General features: G+C 45.5%; 3 protein-coding genes across 3 annotated transcripts in view; 2 read left to right on the top strand and 1 right to left on the bottom strand.

Moving 5' to 3' along the window:
• LOC134948034 (major histocompatibility complex class I-related gene protein-like) overlaps positions 1-19,618 on the bottom strand; it is a 33,839-nt gene extending 14,221 nt beyond the window's left edge. The window contains exons 1-4 of the mRNA XM_063935793.1: positions 19,361-19,618; positions 16,501-16,776; positions 12,716-12,988; positions 11,668-11,770 (exon numbers count right to left, since the gene is read on the bottom strand). Of these exons, the coding sequence (XP_063791863.1) occupies positions 11,668-11,770; positions 12,716-12,988; positions 16,501-16,776; positions 19,361-19,541 (833 nt within the window). The 5' untranslated portion in view covers positions 19,542-19,618. The remainder of the gene's footprint in view (positions 1-11,667; positions 11,771-12,715; positions 12,989-16,500; positions 16,777-19,360) is intronic.
• TAP1 (transporter 1, ATP binding cassette subfamily B member) overlaps positions 1-25,432 on the top strand; it is a 209,578-nt gene that overhangs the window by 59,282 nt on the left and 124,864 nt on the right. The window lies entirely within an intron of this gene.
• LOC134949551 (putative nuclease HARBI1) overlaps positions 1-25,432 on the top strand; it is a 144,337-nt gene that overhangs the window by 113,507 nt on the left and 5,398 nt on the right. The window contains exons 4-8 of the mRNA XM_063938193.1: positions 24,656-24,742; positions 24,827-24,913; positions 24,998-25,084; positions 25,169-25,255; positions 25,340-25,426. The gene's annotated coding sequence lies outside the window, so the exon portion shown is untranslated. The remainder of the gene's footprint in view (positions 1-24,655; positions 24,743-24,826; positions 24,914-24,997; positions 25,085-25,168; positions 25,256-25,339; positions 25,427-25,432) is intronic.

Raw genomic sequence — 25,432 nt, 5'->3', positions numbered from 1 at the left:
TGATCTCTAAGATACCACTCCCCTTTCTTTATGGGGCGTCTGCTCAATCTTAAATAAAACCTACACTTGTACGTGTGTAGGATGAAAGGAATTTGGGAAAAGCAGATAAGATCGGAGCGACCACCGGTGGTAAAAAACAGTATAAAACTAGAGATAAATATTTATAAGCAAAGGCAGGATTTATTTATAACGAACGTAATTAGTTAAAAAGTACTTTTAGACACACATGGCAACATATAAAAAAATGCGTATTTTTCTAAAAAAAATTTTTTGTTTAAAAAGAAACCATAAAAATATTCAGAAAAAAGGCATAAAAAAAAAAAAAAAAAAAAAAGGGGGGATGAAAAGAATATGAAAAAACACACAAATGTGTACTAAAAACAGGTCCTCATAATCATAATATAAGTACCATACGAGGCATTAGTGTATCTAAAATTAGTTAAAAAAGAGAACTGATGAATAGAATAAACAGCTTAACTTGAGGATTTTCAGTAATAGCAGGAATCACCCAACGCGTTTCGTCTGGTCTGACTTCATCAAGGGGTCCCTTTTCTCTTTTTTAACTAATTTTAGATACACTAATGCCTCGTATGGTACTTATATTATGATTATGAGGACCTGTTTTTAGTACACATTTGTGTGTTTTTTCATATTCTTTTCATCCCCCCTTTTTTTTTTTTTTTATGCCTTTTTTCTGAATATTTTTATGGTTTCTTTTTAAACAAAAATTTTTTTTTAGAAAAATACGCATTTTTTTATATGTTGCCATGTGTGTCTAAAAGTACTTTTTAACTAATTACGTTCGTTATAAATAAATCCTGCCTTTGCTTATAAATATTTATCTCTAGTTTTATACTGTTTTTTACCACCGGTGGTCGCTCCGATCTTATCTGCTTTTTCCATATATATATATATATATATATATATAAAACTAGATAGATAATTGGCTATACATCTTTAGGTCAGTTTCGTCATCATCATAATATTAATTTAGTGACTAATTTATAGATTGTGAGAAGAGTAAGGGTTGTGGATATTAAGATACATAGAGGGTAAATTATAGTTAGCAGTAGCAGATTTTCCCCATGGGCTGCAGGACCCGCACCCCAGGTAAAATCTGCCACCCAGTGTCAGTGAAGCCAGATGCAGTCTGTGACTGCACTGACTTCACTGTTACTGGCAGTGACTTCCTATTGGAAGTCCCATCTGTCAGTCACAGACACACAAGGCAGTCCCATTGGGAGGTGTCTCCTTCTTCCAGGACTGCCAGACCTGACTGCAATAATCAGAGAGCTGGATTTTTATAGGATGCCACTCCCTGCCTTTTGCGCAGTCCAATATGGTTTCTATGGGCTGCAGCCGATGCAATCCATAGAAGCCGGCAGTTTGTGCATGTGCAGTTGCACCGCAGCATCTGGGGTCATGGACATGCGGAGTGGCCAAAACCATAAAAGTGTTACAGCCATTTGTCAGATTTCAGGCCATCATGAAACCACTCTAATAAAGACCTCACACCTGAGAGCACGGTCATGCCCCTATATATGCCTCAGAGCCCCCTAATGCTCTTATATGCCAGCCCAGGGCTACCTCATACCTCTTATATGCCTCAGAGCCCCCTAATGCTCTTATATGCCAGCCCAGAGCCACCTCATACCTCTTATATGCCTCATAGCCCCCTAATGCTCTTATATGCCAGCCCAGAGCCACCTCATACCTCTTATATGCCTCATAGCCCCCTAATGCTCTTATATGCCAGCCCAGAGCCACATCATACCTCTTATATGCCAGCCCAGAGCCACCCCGTACCCTTTATATGTCTCCCTCTGTCATGTGACAATAAGAGATCTTTATTTTGGTGGGATAACCGCAAAAACTAATAATCCTGCCCCTCAATAGAGCAGTGGTTGTCAGGGCGAATGACTGAGAGACAACTGTCGGCATGGTGTTAATGTAATACAACAGTATAATTCCTTTACTGTATGTTTGCTATCAGCAATTTGTCACTTGTTATATGTGAGGTGTATTACTATAGATTAATAGGTATAGTATGACAGTAAATACACTTCATCACAAGGGAAAGGCCTGCCCGCTCCACTCCATCTGTATTATCTGGCAATTTAGCCGTCCCTTCTCATGTAACCTATATGAAACCCCCCCCCCCCCTACTGATGGGGCAAGGAGATGGAGGACCAGGCACATTCCAGGCCCTGTACTGGTTCCATTCCTCAGTTGATATCGTTGCGATGGACCCCTGCAGTACATATGATTGGAGTGGACTTTCTTAAACTTTTACAGAATAAGGAAACACCAGACACTTCTTATTTATTTATTTATTAGAATATTTTCATTTCCAGATTTGCTCATCTCCTATAAAGTATGGTTGGGCTCTTGGTCGGCCTGCACTGACACTGAGGCAAGTATAAACCAGTCACCATCATGTGAGGGAAGAGACACCTCCGCCATTGCCCTGATGGTACTTGGCCTAAACGAGTGGTCTAGCAAACGTGGTCTGAAGCATTGTGCCTCTTTTCTTGTTATATTTCTTCCTGGAAAGTGAAGAAAAATGTAATTATTGTATTGCAGGGTATCTTTACATAGCAAGTCTACTGAGGCAGGAGCCTGGGGATGCACAGTTCTGGGGGCTGCAGAAATGGATTTATAGATATACATTTGTATTTTATTGTTGGTAGGACCTTGCCAGACACCCATATACCCAATGAGCTAATGGAACCTAAATAAACACATATTCTGAGAACTTATTACCTGTTATATAAACAATCCAGCAGATCAGTGGCATAGCCGGAGAAGGGGTGAAGGGTAGAGTTACTGCTCCCCCTACTGAAGAAATGATAAATAAGACGCCCATCAAAGGACAGGGGCATTGGGACTGAATTGTATACTGGTCACTGCGATCCAGTGCTATGTGTACTGTTTTGTATACTGGCCACTGCGTTCCTGGTCTCTGCGTGGCCTGACCGACTCATCAGGACATTTGCCCTTATGGCATTTGCCAGAGGTGCCAGATGGGCAGGCTGTCCCTGCCTGGTATAATTCTGTAAAGCTGTTAATTACTTATGGGCAGCTGGTTTTGCCCATGTTATGGATCAAGAGGCATCAAGGTTCACCTAGACAAGGTTTTCTAAGAATGTGATCTTATTCATACTTACCTGCTTTTTCAGGCTCACCTTTGGGAGATCCTGGAGGGGAGGTCCAAGGGGAAAGTCCGAGGGATGCAGCGATATGATATCCATAATCATAGCTTTCTGTAACTCAGCTTAGTCTCCCACCTCACCCATACACAGATGCAGACAGGAGCCATTCTGCTTATTAGAATTGCCCCCTCCCCTACTTTTGTGGGTGCACATGTATTGCGAAGTCACCCCAAAGCCACGGCTTATACCGCTACAGGACCGCACGCTAATTAGTTTAAACGATTAACATTTTTGTCCTAAAATATTTCTAAATAAGGCTCATTAATGTATTAGTCAACGAGCGGAACACCTGGTTAGTGTAGAGAATGTCACAGTCGTGTCTTTGAATGTTTATACAGGTTGAGTATCCCTTATCCAAAATGCTTGGGACCAGAGGTATTTTGGATATGGGATTTTTCCGTATTTTGGAATAATTGCATAACATAATGAGATATAATGGCAATGGGACCTAAGTCTAAGCACAGAATGCATTTATGTTTTATATACACCTTATACACACAGCCTGAAGGTAATTTTAGCCAATATTTTTTATAACTTTGTGCATTAAACAAAGTGTGTCTACATTCACACAATTCATTTATGTTTCATATACACCTTATACACACAGCATAAAGGTCATTTAATACAATATTATTAATAACTGTGTATTAAACAAAGTTTGTGTACATTGAGCCATCAAAAAACAAAGGTTTCACTATCTCACTCTCACTCAAAAAAGTCAGTATTTCGGAATATTCCGTATTTCGGAATATTTGGATATGGGATACTCAACCTGTATTAGATGGAGACTTGTGTCTATAAGAAATGTGCTTATCCCCCTGAAAAGGGTCCAAATTATATATTAGTTATCCTTATGAAGCTGAAAATTATTTGTCACCAGTGTCTCCTGTAAAAGATAGGATTTTAAATACCTACCTGTAAATCCTTTTCTCGTAGTCCATAAGGGATATTGGGGACGGCATTAGTACGATGGGATATAGACGGGTCCAAAGGAGCCAGTGCACTTTAAGTTTCTTCCACTGGGTGTGCTGGCTCCTCCCCTCTATGCCTCCTCCTACAGCTCAGTTCTAGGTACAACAGTGCCCGAAGGAGAATGACATACTTGAGAGAAGGAACATAACAACAACAGGTGTGGTGAGATTTGAACACCAGCACACCAATACAAAACTTAGCCAGCAAAGTCTGGCAACAGTAACAGCTGAACAGGAACACGTAACAGAGAACCTGCAGAAAGTCACCGCACAGAGGCGGGCGCCCAATATCCCTTATGGACTACGAGAAAAGGATTTACCGGTAGGTATTTAAAATCCTATTTTCTCTAGCATCCATAAGGGATATTGGGGAACAGACGTCCAGAACGGGCGGGAAAGTGCAGAGACATCTGTAGCACCGCCTGCCCAAACTGGGTATCCTCTTTGGTTAGGGCAGGGGTGGGGAACCTCCAGCCCGCGGGCCGTATACGGCCCGCGAAGCCGCTTGGTCCGGCCCACCAGTTGGTGTCAGTGAGACACGCTGCCGCTCAGTCCGGCGGCAGCGTGTCTCAGCTGTTAGAACAGGGAGACGGAGGAGAGCGCGGCTCTCGGGCGGCTGCGGCGGCGTGTATTACTTCAAACCAGCCGCCGGTCCGTGAGCCAATCAGAGCTCGCGGACCGGCAGACAATCAGGAGCCGCGGCTGCCGGTCCGCGAGCTCTGATTGGCTCTCGAACCGGCTGGTTTGAAGTAGTACACGCCGCCGCAGCCTGACATAGCCGCGCTCTCCTCCCTGCCCTGACCCGACAGCCGTGCTCTCCTCCGCGTCCCAAGGTAAGCAGCACGGAGGGGAGGGGAGAGGGCATCTGCATACCTGGCACTGTGGGGGCATTTGTATACCTGGCACTGTGGGGGGCATTTGTATACCTGGCACTGTGGGGGGCATTTGTATACCTGGCACTGTGGGGGCATCTGTATACCTGGCACTGTGGGGGCATCTGCATACCTGGCACTGTGGGGGGCATTTGTATACCTGGCACTGTGGGGGGCATTTGTATACCTGGCACTGTGGGGGCATCTGTATACCTGGCACTGTGGGGGCATCTGCATACCTGGCACTGTGGGGGCATCTGTATACCTGGCACTGTGGGGGGCATTTGTATACCTGGCACTGTGGGGGGCATTTGTATACCTGGCACTGTGGGGGGCATTTGTATACCTGGCACTGTGGGGGCATCTGTATACCTGGCACTGTGGGGGGCATTTGTATACCTGGCACTGTGGGGGGCATTTGTACACCTGGCACTATGGGGGCATCTGTATACCTGGCACTCTGGGGGCATCTGTATACCTGGAACTGTGGGGGGCATTTGTATACCTGGCACTGTGGGGGGCATTTGTATACCTGGCACTGTGGGGGGCATTTGTATACCTGGCACTGTGAGGGCATTTGTATACCTGGAACTGTGGGGGGGCATTTGTACACCTGGCACTGTGGGGGCCTCTGTATACCTGGCACTGTGGGGGGCATCTGTATACCTGGCACTGTGGGGGATTCTGTATACCTGGCACTGTGAGGGCATTTGTATACCTGGCACTGTGGGGGGCATTTGTACACCTGGCACTGTGGGGGCATTTGTATACCTGGCACTGTGGGGGATTCTGTATACCTGGCACTGTGAGGGCATTTGTATACCTGGCACTGTGGGGGGCATTTGTACACCTGGCACTGTGGGGGCATCTGTATACCTGGCACTGTGAGGGGCATTTGTATACCTGGAACTGTGGGGGGCATTTGTATACCTGGCACTGTGGGGGCAATTGTGGATCTGGCACTGCAATATTGGGGGCATATGTGTATCACGTCCCATTTTAACTGGCCACACCCATTTTTTTGGCGCATGCGCGCCTCCGGCGCGCACACACAGCACCTCTAAGGGGCAGACCTACTGGGGGGGGGGCAGGGTCATTTTTTAAGTTGAGAATTTTTGTATGGCCCCTGAAGGATTTTATAAATATCCGAATGGCCCTCGGTGGAAAAAAGGTTCCCCACCCCTGGGTTAGGGTATCAAACTTATAGAACTTCACTAAGGTGTTCGTCCCCGACCAGGTAGCAGCTTGGCATAGGTGCAGGGCCGAGACTCCACGGGCAGCCGCCCAGGAAGAACCCACTGATCTAGTATAGTGGGCCTTCAGAGACTGTGGAACCGGTAAGGCTGCTGACGCATAGGCTTGTTGGACAGGAAGCCTAATCCAGCGAGCAATGGACTGCTTTGAAGCAGGGCAATCTTTTTTTTCGCACCTCATACAGCACGAACAAGGAATTCGTCTTTCTGATCCGAGCCGTCCTCTTGACATAGATTTTCAAGGCTCGTACAGCATCCAATGCCTCTGGAAGAGCAGCATTGTCAGAACCGGACGGAATCACAATAGGTTGATTCAAGTGAAACGCGGAGACCACCTTCGGCAGGAACTGCTGTCTAGTCCTGAGCTCCGCTCTGTTCTCGTAAAAGACCAAGTACGGACTTTTGCACGACAAGGCCCCCAATTCTGAGACACGCCTAGCAGAAGCCATGCCCAGTAACATCACCGTTTTCCACGTGAGGTACTTATCTTCTACCGTCGCCAGAGGTTCAAACCAGGAGGACTGTAGAAAGCGTAACATTACATCCAGATCCCAAGGTACCGTAGGCGGCACGAAATGAGGTTGTATGTGAAGCACCCCTTGCAAGAAGGTCTGAACTTCCGGCAAAGGAGCCAACTTCTTCTGTAAGAAGATGGAAAGAGCTGAAATCTGGACCTTAATGGATCCCAGATGCAAGCCTTTATCCACACCAGCCTGCAGGAAACAGAGATACCTTCCCAAGTGGAATTATGCAGATGGATATTTGCGTTCCTCGCACCACGAGACATATCTCCGCCAGATATGATGATAGTGTTTTGACACACAGGTTTGCTGGCTTGCACCATAGTGGCAATTACCTTTTTATAAAGCCCTTTGTGAGCTAGGATGTTCCGCTCAACTTTAATGCCGTCAAACGAAGCCGCTGTAAGTCCGGGTAGATGAACGGTCCTTGTTGAAGAATATCCCTTCTTAGTGGTAGAGGCTAAGGGACCGCTACGGACAAGTCCAGGAGAGCCGTGTACCACGCTCTTCGGGGCTAATACGGAGCAATCAAGATTGCTTCCACTCTTTGTTGTCTGATCCGCTTGAGCACCCCTGGGATCAGAGAAATCAGAGAAAACAGGTAGACCAGCCGGTAAGGCCAAGGTGAAGTCAGCGCATCCACTGCGCTCGCCTGAGGGTCCCTGGTTCATGAGCAATAGCAGCGAGAGGCCATCAAGTCGATCTGTAGTCAACCTCACCTGTCGATGATCAGTTGGAACACCTGAGGGTGTAGTCCCCACTCCCCCATGTGGAGGTCGTGGCGAAGAAGTCCGCCTCCCAGTTGTCCACTCCCGGAATGAAGATTGCGGACAGCGCTCTTGCATTTCTGCCCAGAGGAGTATTCCTGACACTTCTCGCATGCAGGCCCTGCTGTTTGTCCCTCCTTGTCGATTGATGTATGCCACCGCCGTGGCATTGTCCGACTGCGCCTGGATCGCCCGATCCCATAGTAGGTGAGACACCTGAAGCAGAGCATTATGGATAGCCCGAAGTTCTAGAATGTTGATTGGAAGTAGGGCCTCTTGGGCATACCACCTGCCCTGGAACTGTGCCCCTTGGGTGACAGCTCCCCATCCTCTTAGACTTGCATCCATCATGAGGAGGATCCAGTCCAGACTCCCAAAGCTTCGGCCTTCCATGAGGTTGGAAGACTAGACACCACAGGAGTGAATCCTGGCCTGGGGTGACAGCTGAATCATTCAGTGCATCTGCAGATGGGAACCAGAATACTTGTTTAGGATGTCCAATTGGAAGGGTCTGGCATGGAACCTTCCATACTGTATCGCCTCGTAGAAGGCCACCATCTTTCCCAATAATCCTATGCAAAGGTGAATGGAGACCCGAGCAGGGGGTAAATTTACTAAGATGGGAGTTCTATTTAAGATGGGATGTTGCCCATAGCAACCAATCAGCTTCTACTTCTCATTTATCTATCACCTTCTAGAAGATAATACCTGGAATCTGATTGGTTGCCATGGGCAACATCCCATCTTAAATAGAACTCCCATCTTAGTAAATTTACCCACAGGTCTGAGTACTAAGCAAACCATTTCCTGGATTGTTCTCGCCTTTTCCACTGGGAGGAACAGTCTGTGCTACAGTATCCAGTAGCATTCCCAGAAACAGAAGTCTCTGAGACGGTTCCAGGTGGGACTTCTACAGATTGAGGATCCACCCGTGGTGAGACAGAAGTTGGATAGTGCGATCTATATGGAGCAATGGAAACTCCCTGGAACTCGCTTTTATCAGGAGATCATCCAGGTACGGAATCACATTGACCCCCTGGACCCTGAGCTGAAACATAATTTCTTCGTGAACACCCTCTGAGCTGTAGACAGGCCGAAGGGTAATGCCTGAAACTGGTAGTGATCGTTCAGTAGGGCAAATCGGGTTATGCAGGTAAGCGTCCTTGATATACAGGGACACTAGAAATTCCTGTTGTTCCAGGCCTGCGATCACTACCCTCAAAGAATCCACCTTGAATTTGAAAACCTTGAGGTAAGGATTCAAGGACTTCAGATTCAGAATGAGTCTCACAGACCCATCTGGTTTTGGTACTACAAACAGACTGGAGTAGTAACCCCGTCCTTGTTGTGATAGGGGTACTGGAACAATGACCTGGGACTGGACCAACTTTGTTATGGCCAGTAGTAGCGTGCTACGCGTACTTTCCAAAGCTGGTAAGCCTGATTTGAAAAACCGTTGGGAAGGAGTACCGTCGAACTCTAGCTTGTAACCCTGAGAGATAAGGTCCCTTACCCAAGCATCGAGGCAGGAACCATCCCAGATGTGGCTGAAGTGACGTAACCGAGCTCCTACCACGAGATCACCTCGGGGTGGCCGGGCACCGTCATGCTGAAGTCTTTGCAGGAGCAGAACTGGTGTTCTGGTCCTGAGAACCGCAATGGCTGGTTTCTTGGGTTTTCCTCTGGAACCTCTAGCTGTGTTGGAGGCCCCTCTGGCCCTAAATCAAAATCTGGAGGACCAAAAGGACTGAGTAGGCGTCCCGTATAGGTACGTCTAGCAGGTGGAGCCCCTGAAGAGAGAAACGTGGATTTTCCAGCAGTAGCCTTGGAAATCCATGCGTCCAATTCACCTCCAAAGAGCCATTCACCTGTGAAGGGAAGAGATTCCACATTACGTTTGGAGTCAGCATCAGCAATCCACTGAAATAACCGTATGGCTCAGCGCACAGACACAGTCATAGCAGAGGTCCTAGCATTAATATTGCCAATCTCTTTAAGGGAGTCACAGAGGACTCTTGCCGTGTCCTGAATGTGAGTTAGTAAAGTAACAGCATTAATTAAGGTAATATCACCAGAGAGACCTTCCTTAATTTGATCTGGCCTGGAATGAATTGCATGTGTCATCCAGCAACCTGCAATGACCGGCCTTTGAGCAACGCCTGCAGCAATGTAGATAGATTTGAGAGTCGTCTCCATTTTCCTATCTGCCGGGTCCTTTACAGTAAAGGAGCCCGGAGCAGGGAGTACCGCCTTTTTAGAAAGGTGAGAGACTGAATTTCCTGCCATCAGGGTCAAAGGGGAATGTATGCAAAAACCGTTTGGACACCTGAAACTTTTTATCTGGATTCTTCCAGGCCATTTTAAATAATTCATCTAATTCCTTGGAATCAGGAAATGTGACAGCCATTTTATCTTGTGGGGAAAAAAATGATTGCTGATTATTAGCATCCTCTAGGGGGAGCTTTAACACATCCCTAATAGCCAATATGGGGGGCTCAATACCCTGAGTGGGGGTGGGATCCCCACTGACTGGGTCCACATCATCCCCACATCCTGGATATCATCATCAGTATCTGATAGGAGTGCAGGTAGAGCACGTTTTTGTGCACTTGTAGCAGACAGGGGGGGATGTTTAGCAGTTAGATTTGCCACTGCTTTTTGCAGTCCCTGAGTCTTATTGACATGTGCAGTGAGTTGAGATGACATATCAGACATCATAGTTTTAATAGCCCCCAACCATGAGGGCTCTGGACTCTCCCCCATATTGTTATCAGCATTCAGAGATGGCTGACTACACTGCTCATATGGTATGGAGTCAGATGAACTATGAGAGAATCTAGCCTTACATACACTGCATGACTTCTGTTTTACCATTGTGATCGGAAAACAAACATACAATACACATACAACACAGCCTGATATTGATATAATGCAAGCCTGCCCTAGTGTATGTGAGAGGAGACATAGAAGAGGGGACCCAGACGCACCCAGCGCTGCACAGCCCCAGTGAGGCTGTCAGCGTTTATGTAAACACAGTGTTTAATTTGATAAGATCCCTCAAAGGGATGTTATTGTGCAGTAATATAGCGTCTCTCCCCCTCTCTACCCGGTACCAGCGATCCAGGGACTATTTGGAGGAGCTGTGGAGGCTGCTGCTGCTATGCAGAGGAAGGCACCAAAATGCAGCTGAGCCCACTCTTGTGTAGCTCCGCCCCCCGCCATGGTGCCGGAGCTACCTTGTATATTTATACTGGCCATGTCTCCAAATATAGTAAAAACCACACATAAATGCTAGGTTTACCTGAAGTAGCCAGTCTCACGCAGGGGCTATAGCGGGTCCCCCCCAGGAGGGACCCGTCGCCACACCCGCGCTTTCAGCCGCACAATAAACTGCGGGATCCCTCTAGTGTGGCCCCAGGTTGGTACTCACCACTGATGATCACCTTCAGGCAGCGTTAGGGGTGTGCGGCATGCTGCGACAGCCAAGGCGCCATGCCCCGATGAACAAACAGCCCCTCAGGACGTTGGTCTCCTGCAGCGGGGAAGCAGCTCTGCACCTCAAGAGGCCGGTGACCCCCCCCCCCCCCCCCATCTCCCACGGTCCAGGTATGCTGTTGCCTAAGCAGCATACCGAAATAAATAAAACTCTAAAAGAAAATGAAGAAAAACTCTGGAGCTTCAGAGTGTGCATCCTCTCCTGAGGGCACTTTTTTCTAAACTGAGCTGTAGGAGGAGGCATACAGGGGAGGAGCCAGCAGATCCATTGGAAGAAATGTAAAGTGCACTGGCTCCTTTGGACCCGTCTGTACCTCATCATACTAATTCTGTCCCAATATCCCTTATGGATGCTAGAGAAATGGGATATACAGTACAGTATACAGAGGCGAGAAAGGAAGGTACCTGCTAAACAAGGAACTCCTCTGTATTTGGGTCCTTTCCACTCATTTCAGTATAGTACAAAGGTCAAGGCTGGCCAAGGAATCATATTTTGTGAAGAAAAAAACAAAACACCTACATCCTTCTATATATAGTGTTCTTCTAATGTCCATTGGCCTTAGGTCAATTACTCACCTAAGTGATTTTCTTAGTATCTTCATGATAAACACGACCATAGCCGTCACTAGAGAGATGCCAATATAAATGGGAAATCGCCATCTGCTGTTTTTGGCTTCTACTAGTAGGAGAGAACAACAAAGAAAGAAGGCAACAGGTAAGTCTTTAAAAAATTTTTTAAAAAAAGCCTAAAATAAACAAAGCGTGGAGAGAACAAATGAGACAGATCTTGCATTTGTGTTTCCTAAAATCGTCCTAACTACTAGTAAAGCTGCAAGGTTCACACTTATGTCCCTTCTTTCATGTACTGTACCTCCTTATTGACTCAACCAAATCCTCTGACCTGTCTTTCATCATTCTCCTGGCTGAGTCCGTCTCATCCAGCCACCCAACCATCTTCTCCCCCAGCACGGCATTGCAGAGGACCTCTGAGGAAGCCACTGGCCTTGAGTAAGGCGGAGAAACGCGTTGGTGGCATTGCAGGACACCTTTTTGCTGGCATCTCACCCACAGTCTACCCCTTTGCTAAACCTAAGCATTTGGATACTACGGATAAGGCACCTTATATGGATAAGCACCAGGAGCCGGGAGATACCATTGTAACTATTAACTGGTAAACTTTATCAAATATACTTAGACTAACAGCTGTGATATATACATTACTTGGTAGGGCTAAACCATTGCTTTTGAACAACACAGATTATCTGTGATTCTATTATATTGTAAGATATGCATGCTATAAGCCACTAACTCTGCTGGAGCATAACGGACATTAGAGGAACTCATTTTAAAAGGGATATGGTCACAATGCCCGCTGTCAAAATCTAGACACCGTTTAGAATCCCGACACCGGAACTCCGAAAGGGACAGGAGACAGACGCCTGATTCCCGACAACCGGTATCCCAACCGTAAGTACTTTATAGCCGGAGGGTTAGGTTTACGGCGGGGGGAGGGGGAGCTAAGTTTAGGTGACTCAAGGGGGTTAGGGTTAGGCTGCGGGGGAAGGGGGGGTAGGCTACAGGGATGGAGGGTTAGGGATATGTCATATTAATGGGTCACACTCACCCCATCTGACACTGAGCATCTCCTCGAGGCTGATGTGATCCACATGGCAGGAGAAACGGTTCTCCTCCCCGGCCGGAACTTCCACGGTAACTGTTATCTGATAGGTGCCATCGGGATGGGGGAGGATTTGATTGGCCTTATCTGAGAGAACCTCGTCTGTCCCATTCCTCATCCACTTCACATCCACAGCTCGGGGGTAAAACCCGTACACCTGGCAATAGAGTTGTGTGTTGTTGTGTGACTGACGACGTGAGACCTTCACCTGAGGAAGAACTGACATCAACAGCCGCTAAATAATAGAATTACTTGTAGTTCTGAGTGCAAAATGGAAACACCAGCAGGGTTTTGCTATATTCTCTTCAACAGTATGGTGCGGCTGACCTAATACATAGTTCTTTCCTGTACAGTTATTCTGCCACATTCAGGCTCAGACAGGCTAGCACAGTTACCAAGAGTTACAGGTAACCCCAAGCAGGGGTGTAGCGAGGGTGGCTCCGGTGAAGCGCAAGCTCCAGGTGCCGGAAAAGTTAGAGGGCGCCTCGCTCTGTCTAGCCCAGCTGCTACAGCACCTCTCTCTGCCCCAGTTGCTGCAGCACATCTCTTTCTTGGAGGCTGCAGCACATGTCTCTACTTCAGATGTTGAAGTACCTTTCTCTTCCCTAGCTGCTGCAGCACCTCTTTCTTCCCCAGCTGCAGCAGCACTGCTCTCTTTCCTGGAAGCTGCAGCACATGTCTCTACTTCAGATGCTGTAGCACCTCTCTATGCCCTGGCTGCTGCAGCACCTCCCTCTGCCCTGCCACTTCTCTTTACATTAATGCTGCAGCACTTCTATCTGCCCCAGCTGCTTATGCAGCATCTTACTCTGACTCTCAGGCAGCTGCAGCACCTCTTAGGTTGCTGCGGCATAGTTCTCTGCCCCTCAGGCAATTCTGGGACATTATTTTCATTGAAGCATACCACTATCTGCTAATTCTGGGACATTATTTTCATTGAAGCATAGTGGGATTATCAGATCTGGGATGAAAGTTCTAAGGTATTATTTCCATTGAGACATTGTGGAAATAACAAGTCAGGGAGAGGGGCAGTTTTGGTGCCCTATGTTTATTAAGAGTTTTGGGGTAGGGATCAGTTGTGTGTGTGTGTGTGTGTGTGTGTGTGTGTGTGTGTGTGTGTGTGTGTGTGTGTGTGTGTGTGTGTGTGTGTGGGAGGATAGGGGGTTACCTTTGGGGCATTATTTTCATTTATTTTCATTGAGAGAATAGGGGATTATCAGGTCTGTGGGAGGTTACATCTGGGGCATTATTTTCATTAAGGGATTGGGGATTTTGGAGGTCAGGTCAGCCGGGGCATACAAAGTGTTTTTAATTAATCGCCATGAATTCTATTGGAGATGGAGCACTATATAAATTATTATTATTATTATTATTATTATTACTAATAATTTATTTGTATTAAACAAGTAAATAGTAAAATACAGCTATTTCCATAGCAGTTTTACTGTGGCGTAACGTGTGTAAGCAGCTCTACTGTGTGGCGTAACGTGTATAAGCGGCTCTACTGTGGCGTAACATGTATAATCGGCTCTACTGTGGCGTAATGTGTGTAAGCAGCTCTACTGTGTGGCGTAACGTGTATAAGCGGCTCTACTGTGGCATAACATGTATAAGTGGCTCTACTGTGTGGTGTAATGTGAATAACGGACACTACTATGCGGTGTAATGGGAATTGGTACTATTCTGTGACCACACCCCTTCCCCATGAAGTTAATCCCTATATTTTAGTTGTGCTCCTTTGCCGTGCAGTGTCCACATTGTACACATGGCGCCACCCAAAGGAAACTTTCGCCTTGAGTTCCACAAGGTCTAGAACTGGTCCTGTCACCAATTTAGGATTTTTAAATATTGTTTATTTTCAAATATAACATGCCTTCACATGATGGCCAGGCCCCCAATTCAGTACACAGGAGGGGGCGCCAAAACATACCCCTGCTCGGGGCACCATGGCGTCTAGATACACCTCTGACCCCAATTGGTTTACAGAGTGTTTGCAAGAAAAACATTGGTGCTCTATCCCCTTCCTCCACGATTACCTAAATCCCTGCCAGTAGGCATTGTCATTACCTGTCATAGGGGTCTGGAATGTTTTCAAATAAGTTAGGGGCCCAGTTATCAACAAGTAATAAAACTTGTTGTGGATTATAAAACTTGCTGCGCATGTTAAATGGTGCTCCAGCCAATCAGATCCCAACTGTCATGTGCTCAGCTCCTAACTGTCATGTGTTTGAAAAAACTGTAAGCTGATTGGCTGGAACACCATTTATCATATGCAACAAGTTTTTTCACTCATTGATACATGAGCCCCTTAGAACTTGTTAAAACACCACAACCCATTACAGGAAGAGAATCCACGGATGAAGGTACTGGGGCCGTTATTTCTTTATGGGGGAGATATACCAAATCTTGCTGAGAAATAAGGTGGAGAAATTGCCCAAAGCAACCAATCTGTCACGTCAAAGCCTGTGCTAGACAAATGAAGGTTAGGAGCTGGCTTGTTGCTTTTGGGCAATTTCTCCATTTTATTTCTCTCCAAGGATTGACACATCTCCCCTCAAGGCTTCAAACACCCCCCGCCGTGTAACTGCTGAGCCCAGTGACGGCAACTCAACTGTCAACTGTCATTGCTGTTCCACCTCTGTTCTTCCTTTGGAGATATTGCTGCCTCCTCGGTGATAGCAGATGCCACCAAACATCGGTTATAATCATGGGTGAATTGGGATTGAATACCATCCTGGGAAATCTATGGAAGCAGCCCTAATGGGGGTGTGGTTTGATTGCGGGGGGTCTGTTGAGGTGTGCATGGTCCCTCCTTATATGGCCTGACTGTACGCAATTGTGGCCTTCCTTGCGTTTTTGCTGCAGGCCATAAGTAGATTGGGAACTAAAAGTAGCCCTGTAAAATTTGTTAGAAGTGGCACAACACGGGCAGCACAAGGCGCATAACATACCGTGTAGCCATGGCAACATCACTGGATGGCAGAGTTGCTGTACTGCAAAGATGGAATAACAGAATGAATGGGGACAATGCAGTGTAATGAGGGCAGTGGACTGTCTGCCATGTGGAGGGTGGGGCCACATGACAATACACAAAACAGGCCCCACAGACACGTCAGCCTGCCAGGAATCTTCATGGCGAGCCCTATGGCCAATCCGCCCCTGGATACAATAACAAGTGCCTTGATCCTGCTTTCACTAGCAAACATACGGCTAAGCATTAATACCTGGCTACACACAGCTGCACCGAGCTGGCGGATAACCATGACAAGGCCCGGCAGGATGTGAGTGGCAGGTTTCTCTAGAACCAGATGAGGAAGGAGCTTCAACAAAGATAAATGGTGAAGGGTAGTTACGGCTCTGCCAGCAGCTGACTGTTTTACCGGTTTAACCAGTTGTTGTACATAATTTATTTAGCAGAACATTTCTCACTGAATAAACCCCTACTATAAGCGCAAAGGGTATAAATAACCATAAACAAACAAATGTATGGCACTCTTGGGGGGGGGGGATATATCAAAGCGTGGAGAGAGGCGACCACGTTCCCAAGGCTGGGTACACACCAGACATACATGTTGATGTACTCACTGTGACAGCAACAGAGTGACCGATTCACGTAAGTATACACACTTAACGATCGGTGGCTCAATGTGTCGGTCAGGACACCCAGCCGGGCGGGCACTAGAATTTGCATTAGTGATGCGCATGGATTAAAAACTGTTATAACTTCTCACCTTGCTTCTCCAGGTCATGCTTTCCATGGTACATATAGCTCTTTATCCGGTTAATACAATCGCGTTCCATTAAGTTTTCTTGCGCCAACACATTAGACCGATCGCAGTTCCAGCTCTGAGCTATGATCTGAGCCTCACGCGTTGCTGGAATATACATTAACACATCTTTGTCGAAGAAAATGATCTCATTGCCATTTAATCCAAACTCCGTGTATCCACCAGTGCTGCCATCGTCATACAGCTCGCAGCCAAACTTTATCTGATAAACGTGCCTGTCTGTGGGGTGCACAAATAAACATTTTCCTTAATGGTAATACATGTATCACACAGAGCAGAATTAAGCATTGAGAAGCAACGCTGGTGGTTACCAGGTGGACTATGGCCCTCATTCCGAGTTGTACGCTCGCTAGCTGCTTTTAGTAGCTTTGCACACACTAAGCCGCCGCCTACTGGGAGTGAATCTTAGCATAGTAAAATTGCGAACGAAAGATTAGCAGAATTGCGAATAGACACTTCTTAGCAGTTTCTGAGTAGCTCCAGACTTACTCAGCATCTGCGATCAGTTCAGTGCTTGTCGTTCCTGGTTTGACGTCACAAACACACCCAGCGTTCGCCCAGACACTCCTCCGTTTCTCCGGCCACTCCCGCATTTTTCCCAGAAACAGTAGCGTTTTTTCACACACACCCATAAAACGGACAGTTTCCGCCCAGAAACACCCACTTCCTGTCAATCACATTACGATCACCAGAACGAAGAAAAAACCTTGTAATGCTGTGAGTAAATTACCTAACTGCATAGCAAATTTACTTGGCGCAGTCGCACTGCGGACATTGCGCATGCGCATTAGCGACTAATCGCTCCGTTGCAAAAGAAAAATAATGAGCGAACAACTCGGAATGACCACCTATGTGTAGGTATTTCAGGGTGTGTTTAGCACATATTCCATAGAGTTGAGATGTTATAATAGGTGGTGTTAGCTAGCGGGACCATGCTCCGGAATGCTTCTACTATATATAAAAGCAGTAAACGTGCTATAAACAAGAATATAATAAATATAAAAAATAACAGAAGAGTAGAAATAATTGTATATATATTTCTCACATATTGCAAAAATGACGGGAAAAATATGTGACAATAAAACTATAGACTTCTAAAGTTTGTTATCAAGGTCCAATTGGGACGTATGGGTTACAGATCTCTAAGACACTGATTTCCCTATATGTCTAATTATAACTTAGATGTCCCATCCCCCCATTACTGAAATATTTTTGAGTACCTCTGAATGTCAGAGTGAGTACCCCTGGTGGTACTAGTACCCCAGGATGAGAGTCACTGACAATGTCACACTGAACTGCAAACTCCCCTGACACTGGCCTGGCTGCTTGAGTTGCAGGTGACGCCCTTTAGCCTCTTGCAGTCCCCGCGAGATAGACAACACAGGTCCAACACCTGTAGCTGACGTGTTAGCTCCTCTGAGGCCAAGTGGAAAGTTATGATAAGACTAGGATTGATATGCACCGTCAATGGACATCCTTTGAAATTTACACTCCCAGACCCTGGTCCTAATGCAAGAGCACTAGCAACTAACCAAATGCATAATCATAATATTAGTCATATTAGGTCAACGACAAGAACATAAGGCTAGTTGTATAATAACGGCTACCTAAGTTAGGAGACATCCTTCAGACAGGGACCTCAGCAGGTGCCTAGGCTGAATTTATTCCATTAGCTGCCGCTGATCTGTACAGGCAAGAAAGTGCAGTGCATGCTGGTGTTAGAGCAACACGTAATAACCTGAGACAGAAGAAGCAGGAAGGGAGCTAATCAACCGTTATGGCCTGAAGATTGGGTCAGACATACAGTAAACAGGAAGTATTAACATTCTAGCTAAGGGTTAACGCTTCAGCTGATACATTCCCACCTCACATTGGTTGCTGCCTCTGCTGTAGAAACACAAGACATTGCCTCTTCCTACTGCCCAATCCTAGGGTCATTTATCTCTACTCATCCTCTCTGACCTGTCTGCTGCCATTGATACTGTGGGCAGCCCTACCTTCCTTTATTTCTTCCACTAAGAGGTCTATGTACTAAGCCTTGGAGAGAAAGTAGACAGAGATAACATACCAGCCAATCAGATCTTAACTGTCATGTTACAGGCTGTTTTTTTGAAAATAACAGTAAGGAGCTGATTGGTTGGTACTTTATCTCTGTCCACTTTGTCTCTCACAAAGCTTAGTGCATAGACCCCAAGTCTCTGACTCCAACTACCCATCTCTTCATGTACTATACCTATCATTGTCCCTCAAGGGTCTGTGCTTGGCCCTTCTTTTCTCCCTTTACACCCTCTTCACTTGGAGATCTCATCAACTTCCTCAGCCTCCAATACCACCACTAGGGTACAGACACCCAAATATACCTCTCTCGCCCTCTCCCAGCCTCCAATACCACCACTAGGGTGCTGACACCCAAATATACCTCTCTCCCCCTCTCCATGCTTTCTCAAACATTGTTTTGCCCAAATCCAGACCCCTTTCACCTCTCCATCTCAAATGCTACCATCTCCTCTGTCCCCAAGTCCAATTACAGCATTGCCAGGCCCATGCCCAAATTCCCCTAAGGGGTGAGCGACACATTGTTTTGCCCCTGATCTAATGCACCTGTTTTGCACCGACATGCTTTTCTCTGATTGCTGAGCACCTGCTGCTAATATTTATTATTTGCACTTCTGCAAAAGGCACAAGCTTGCACCTTGCCTGTTCTTATATGATGCCAGCTACATTGTAATATAACAGGTATCCCACACACCCACGTACACAGGTGGGGCGGCCACAGATACATAGTGGGACTTTTTTACTTTACCAGATGACTGGTTGAAAAGTTGTCGTATGTCTTGTAAAGTCTTCTGGTGCGTGGCTTCATACTCTTGTGCGATAGTGATGGTTTCAGGGACTTGGAGATCCTCAGGGTCCTGCACCCACGGGCGCACAGTCTCCACCTGTCGGGTGTCACTGCTATACCTTGCAATAAGAACATCGTTCATGGATTTAGCAATTGTGTAGAGTGGTAGCCCGGGGCAAGCAGTCTGGACTGTGGTGATGTAATAGGTGAGGCTGTGGCTGCCTGTGAGAGAGGAAAGGTGGGAAGAGAGATAAGCAAATCTACAGTTTGTTCCAAAGGGTTCTTTATTCTACCAAGCTCAGGGCCGCCGATACATGGAGTGGGTCCGGGTATGATGGGTTGGGGGACATGTCCACGGTAGGGGGGCTTTAGTTCCCATGATGCTCACCATTTTGAAATAGGAAGTTTTCTCATTGCATCTCCAGGGGTGCTGTGTGGTTATGCCACCCTGCACTCCTGGGATGGTTATGGCTTGAGTTCTACAAGGCTAAAGAGGACCTCTAACATAACTGCCACGTGACCCGGGACAAGAGGAGGAGAGGAGCAAGGTCAGAACAATGGACACTAAATTTATGCTTGCCAAGCTTCGGGCTCAGTGACTCGCTCCACTTCGCTCGCCACCAGGTTACTAAAGGGAATAGATGGTGACATGGATAGTGAGAGTGCTAAAACACCACCCTTGCTCCTCCCAGTGACATCAGAGGTACTTTAGCCCAATAGGATCTAGCATCTACCCTCCTGGGACACCACAGGGGCCTGGGCCCGGGTTCTCTGTACCCGACTAACTCCCGATTGGCACCCTTGACTATGCTGTCAGATTTGATTTGGTTATAAAAGGAAAATATATATATTTTTTTTTAAATGGAGATTCCTATGTATTCCTGTGCACTCTACTCCATATCTGCCTCCTCCAAGCTGCTGTGCATGGAAGAGCTGGTGCGGAGCAAGGTTGCACACGTTCTGCTCACTACCATGAGAGGTATCCGGACTCCAGGTCGACAGCAAAAAGGTCGACACACCTTAGGTCCACGCCAATTGGTCGACACACCTTAGGTCGACATGGGCAAAAGGTCGACATGGGCAAAAGGTCGGCAGGAAAAAGGTCGACATGGAAAAGGTCGACATGAGTTTTTCAAATTTTTTCTTTTTTTGGAACTTTTTCATACTTAACGATCTATGTGGACTACGATTGGAACGGTAATCTGTGCCGAGCGAAGCAGGGCGTAGCGAAGGCACCATGCCCGGGGACGTGGTGCACTAATTGGGGTTCCTGGACACTCTACGAAGAAAACGATACCAAAAAAACATAAAAAACTCATATCGACCTTTTTCCATGTCGACCTTGTTCCTGTCGACCTTTTGACCATGTCGACCTTTTGTCCATGTCGACCTAAGGTGTGTCGACCAATTGGCGTCGACCTAAGGTGTGTCAGCCTTTTTGCTGTCGACCCTGAGTCCCAGACCCACCATGAGACATGCTGCGTCACTCTCCCCTCCCCACCACACCACAAACTTCCACAACCCAGAGTTTTTGAGCATTTTCTTTAATTACAGTGTTTTATAATACATTCCATATACATTCTATTATACGTTCCATTATACTGTACATTCTATTATACATTCCATATACATTCTATTATACATTCCATATACATTCTATTGTACATTACATTATACTGTACATTCTATTATACATTCCATATACATTCTATTATACATTCCATTATACTGTACATTCTATTATACATTCCATATACATTCTATTATACATTCTATTATACTGTACATTCTATAATACTTTCTATTATACATTCCATATACATTCTATTGTACATTACATTATACTGTACATTCTATTATACATTCCATATACATTCTATTATACATTCTATTATACTGTACATTCTATTATACATTCCATATACATTCAATTATACATTCCATTACACATTCTATAATTCCATGCATCTATATGTTTGAAATATGACTCATTCTTAAGATATATGGGGGGAATTCAAATGTTTGAAAAGTCAGTTGGGTGTGGGCGTGGCGGAGGCGAGACTTCGCAATGCTCCGACATGGGCGTGAAAGTGGGCGTACAGTGTGGGAGTATGCAACTTGCAATGGGCGTGTTTTTCGCAAATAAACATTGTCGCTGTTAAAACTAACATAGGAAACCGTAGCAACATTCACGCAGCAGCAGAGTAGGTCTGCAGTTACTCTACATTTGCGAAGTACTGGTACAAGTGTGTATGCAGTAATTAGCAGTTAATTGGAGAGCACATTCATCTGATGTCCAATTACTTGTTAATTAATGAGCAGATGAAAGTTACCAACCAGCAATTGTCTGAACACACATTACATGTTTATTCTACTCACATATTAATCTCACACACTGTCAAATAAGGTTGTTATTTTGATTCACGTTGGTGTGTAAGCATTTTGTTTAATGCTTTAATGTGTGTTAGACTACTAAATACAAACAAGTGAAATTATTATTTAAAGGTAGTGAAATCTGCTACATTGTTAAAAATTTGCCAACAACCACATAATGCAGCATACACTATTATTTAGTCTTAAAAGTCACAATAATATATGTTTATAATATCTGTCAATGTTTTAAATGATGTCCTGTTGACCATAGATATTTTAATAATTTGTCATGTCTGTTTACTTAATATGGACATTAAAGTGTGGTGCAAAGCATACCTGTTTTTTTATTTTTTATTTTAAGGAGAAATTGCAGATTGGTCTACAAGTGTCTATATGTTGACCTAATCTTTCTGGAACTAAGATTTACCTAATGCATTACCTTGAAGAAACTGCACAAATTTAAATTAGTTTTTTTTTATTTCTGTAATAATATTACACAACATTTAACCAACATGGCTCCACGTGAGTCTCACAGGCAGAGATGGACCAAGCAGCAAGCAGATGGCACTGACAATAATTATATATCAGAACTCAGTACTCTGCAAATTTCTGCTTCTGTCAAAAGTATATTTTCAAAGCATAAATGAAACATATAACACACCCTGCCACACACAAATTTTATACCAAATGAGAAAGAATTAGGATCCACCACACAAACACAACAATACACAGCACACTAGTAAGAGGAAGATGGCTCTGGTGTTTCTTATTAAAAACTCACAGGCTACAATTCCTCCAAACAGAAAAAAGACATTTCACTAAGAGGGAGTTATCCATTCTGGCCACACAAGCCAACTCCAAAATAACATAGAGGCAACCACAAAAACATGGGTGCTGCCCATCTGGAGAGACATCACTTTCTTCTTTTTCTCCCCGCCTGAGGCTGATCTTCTTTGCTTGGTCTGCGGAGTGACCTTCGTTGGGCCTGCCCAGTGGCCTGTTCTTCCTGGGCAGGGGCAGGGGAGGGAGCCGATGTGGTTGGCTCTCTGCCACTGTGGGCAAGGGAGACAGCGATGGCCTGGAGGCCTTGCAAGATGTTATTTGCAAGGCTTTGGTTTGAGGAGGCAAGTTGTTCTTGGCCCTGCCTGATCTCTGCCAGACTTTGGCAGAGTTGAGCAACACCTTGCTCAACACAGGTTTGGAGCTCAGTGAGCCGGACAGCTATCTGGCTTACCTCCCGGATGACCCCGTCTTGAAACGTATTTAGGCTCTCACCATACCTAGCAATTTCAAGCAGGATCTCCGGGATAGCAGAGGGTTGGGTGGGGGGGCCAGTAGGAACCTGCAGAGGTGGGTTTTGTTGGCCCACACTGCCAGACCCACTAGGTCCCTCCACCTCAGCCTCAACCACATAACCGTCCTGTGACTCAACCTGATCACCACCCTGTGCTGTGTTTTGTTGCAAGCAAATAGAAGAATGTGTGGGGAAAAAGACGGAAACAAAATTAGTTTAAGATTATAAATACAGTTCAAATTACAGACAAATAAATGTTTAAACTTACCTTCCAAGTCATGTCCCGTCAGAATCTCAGGCAGGTCCGTGTCCATATGAGACACCCCTTGGCCCTCCTCATAACTGACACAGTCCATCGCCATCTCCTCCAAGTCAGTAAACTCCACAGCGACAGGTGGTCCCCCCCCCTGTAGTCCTTGAGGCATTCCACTCCGCAGCCCTCTTTGCCTTCAGGCGGGATTTGAAGTCGGCCCACCTACATATGTATTGTGAAAGAGGGACAAAGTTGAGTATTATTATTGTTCAAAGTAAATATATAGCACACATGTTCTGCTTGTGTTTGCTAGACATAACATCACATGTAACTACATTTTTTGGACAACTTAGCACAGAAAAAGGATTGTCAAGATGCACTTACCGTCGTCTCACTTCCTGCGATGTTCTGACGACAGAGCCAACTTCATTCACAGATTTTGTGATGTCTCTCCAGATGCGTTCTTTTGAAGCAGCCCCCATGTTTTTTGGCCCTCTATGTATTTTGGCCATGGCCTGCGTGACCAAGACACGCAACTCCCTCTTAGTGAATGCAGGCTGTCTTTTTTTCCGTCTGGAGGTAGCCTGTGAGGTTTCTTCTTGTTGGTCATCACCATCTTCCTCCTCACTAGCAGCTTCTGTCTGTTGTGTTTGTGTGGCTAAAGCCAATTCTCCCTCAGTTTGGTCACTATGTGTGTGTGGCAGGGTATCCCCACTCAATTGTTGTGGTTCAGAAGCAGACATTTGCAGAGTACTAGGTCCTGCCTCAACATCCGCAGAGGCGTATTCCAACATGCGCCTTTGGCACTCTAGGCGTTTTTGCTGCAATGCCATCTGCTGCTCTGCAATGCGGTCTATCTCTGCTGCGATTTGCTCACGAGAAGCCATGTTTGAGATGACGTGTGTACGCCGAGGTGTGTGCGCTTATATACCTACGTGCGAATCGTTAATTCACACAGGTGTACACTGTTATTCTGGTTAATGATTGCACTGCTTATTTAAGGGCCTACTTTGCACGCTGTGAGTGTAGGTAGTTTGGAGTTTCAGTTGTTTGTTGGCTTGTGCGTGAAGGTGCTAGAGGAATTTGCAGAGTGAGTAATTGTCAAGCATACCTTTGTCCTTTCGTTTGCGTTTTGAATATAGACAGTGTTGCATTTTTTTGGCGTTTTTTCGTTTGTGAGTATTCTGGAATTCGTCTTGTTAATTTTTTGATGTAAAAGTGTTTTTTTAATGTTTTTTTTTTTAAAGTTTTAAAACACATATATATTTGGCAAGTCCATTTGTGAAAATAAACCTGTGCTTCTTTGTTTTTGACTGTCATTTGTGTTCTCTTGTAGGTGCTTTGTTTTGGTTGACATAAGCCTTGGTTATTGTGATTTATTGGTGTGCTAGAGAACACCAAGACTTTCTTTATTTTGGAGCAGGTAAGTGCCCTTGGCCTGTGTTGGTGCTTGTTTGTTTTAATGGTCTGTATGCTGTTTTTGACTGTCATTTGTGTTCTCTTGTAGGTGCTTTGTTTTGGTTGACATAAGCCTTGGTTATTGTGATTTATTGGTGTGCTAGAGAACACCAAGACTTTCTTTATTTTGGAGCAGGTAAGTGCCCTTGGCCTGTGTTGGTGCTTGTTTGTTTTAATGGTCTGTATGCTGTTTTTGACTGTCATTTGTGTTCTCTTGTAGGTGCTTTGTTTTGGTTGACATAAGCCTTGGTTATTGTGATTTATTGGTGTGCTACAGAACACCAAGACTTTCTTTATTTTGGAGCAGGTAAGTGCCCTTGGCCTGTGTTGGTGCTTGTTTGTTTTAATGGTCTGTATGCTGTTTTTGACTGTCATTTGTGTTCTCTTGTAGGTGCTTTGTTTTGGTTGACATAAGCCTTGGTTATTGTGATTTATTGGTGTGCTAGAGAACACCAAGACTTTCTTTATTTTGGAGCAGGTAAGTGCCCTTGGCCTGTGTTGGTGCTTGTTTGTTTTAATGGTCTGTATGCTGTTTTTGACTGTCATTTGTGTTATCTTGTAGGTGCTTTGTTTTGGTTGACATAAGCCTTGGTTATTGTGATTTATTGGTGTGCTACAGAACACCAAGACTTTCTTTATTTTGGAGCAGGTAAGT

Source organism: Pseudophryne corroboree, chromosome 8, assembly GCF_028390025.1.
Source record: "Pseudophryne corroboree isolate aPseCor3 chromosome 8, aPseCor3.hap2, whole genome shotgun sequence".
Classification (NCBI taxonomy): Eukaryota; Metazoa; Chordata; class Amphibia; order Anura; family Myobatrachidae; genus Pseudophryne; species Pseudophryne corroboree.
The sequence above is the reverse complement of the archived record's forward strand: the minus strand, read 5'-3'. Positions and strand labels throughout refer to the sequence as shown.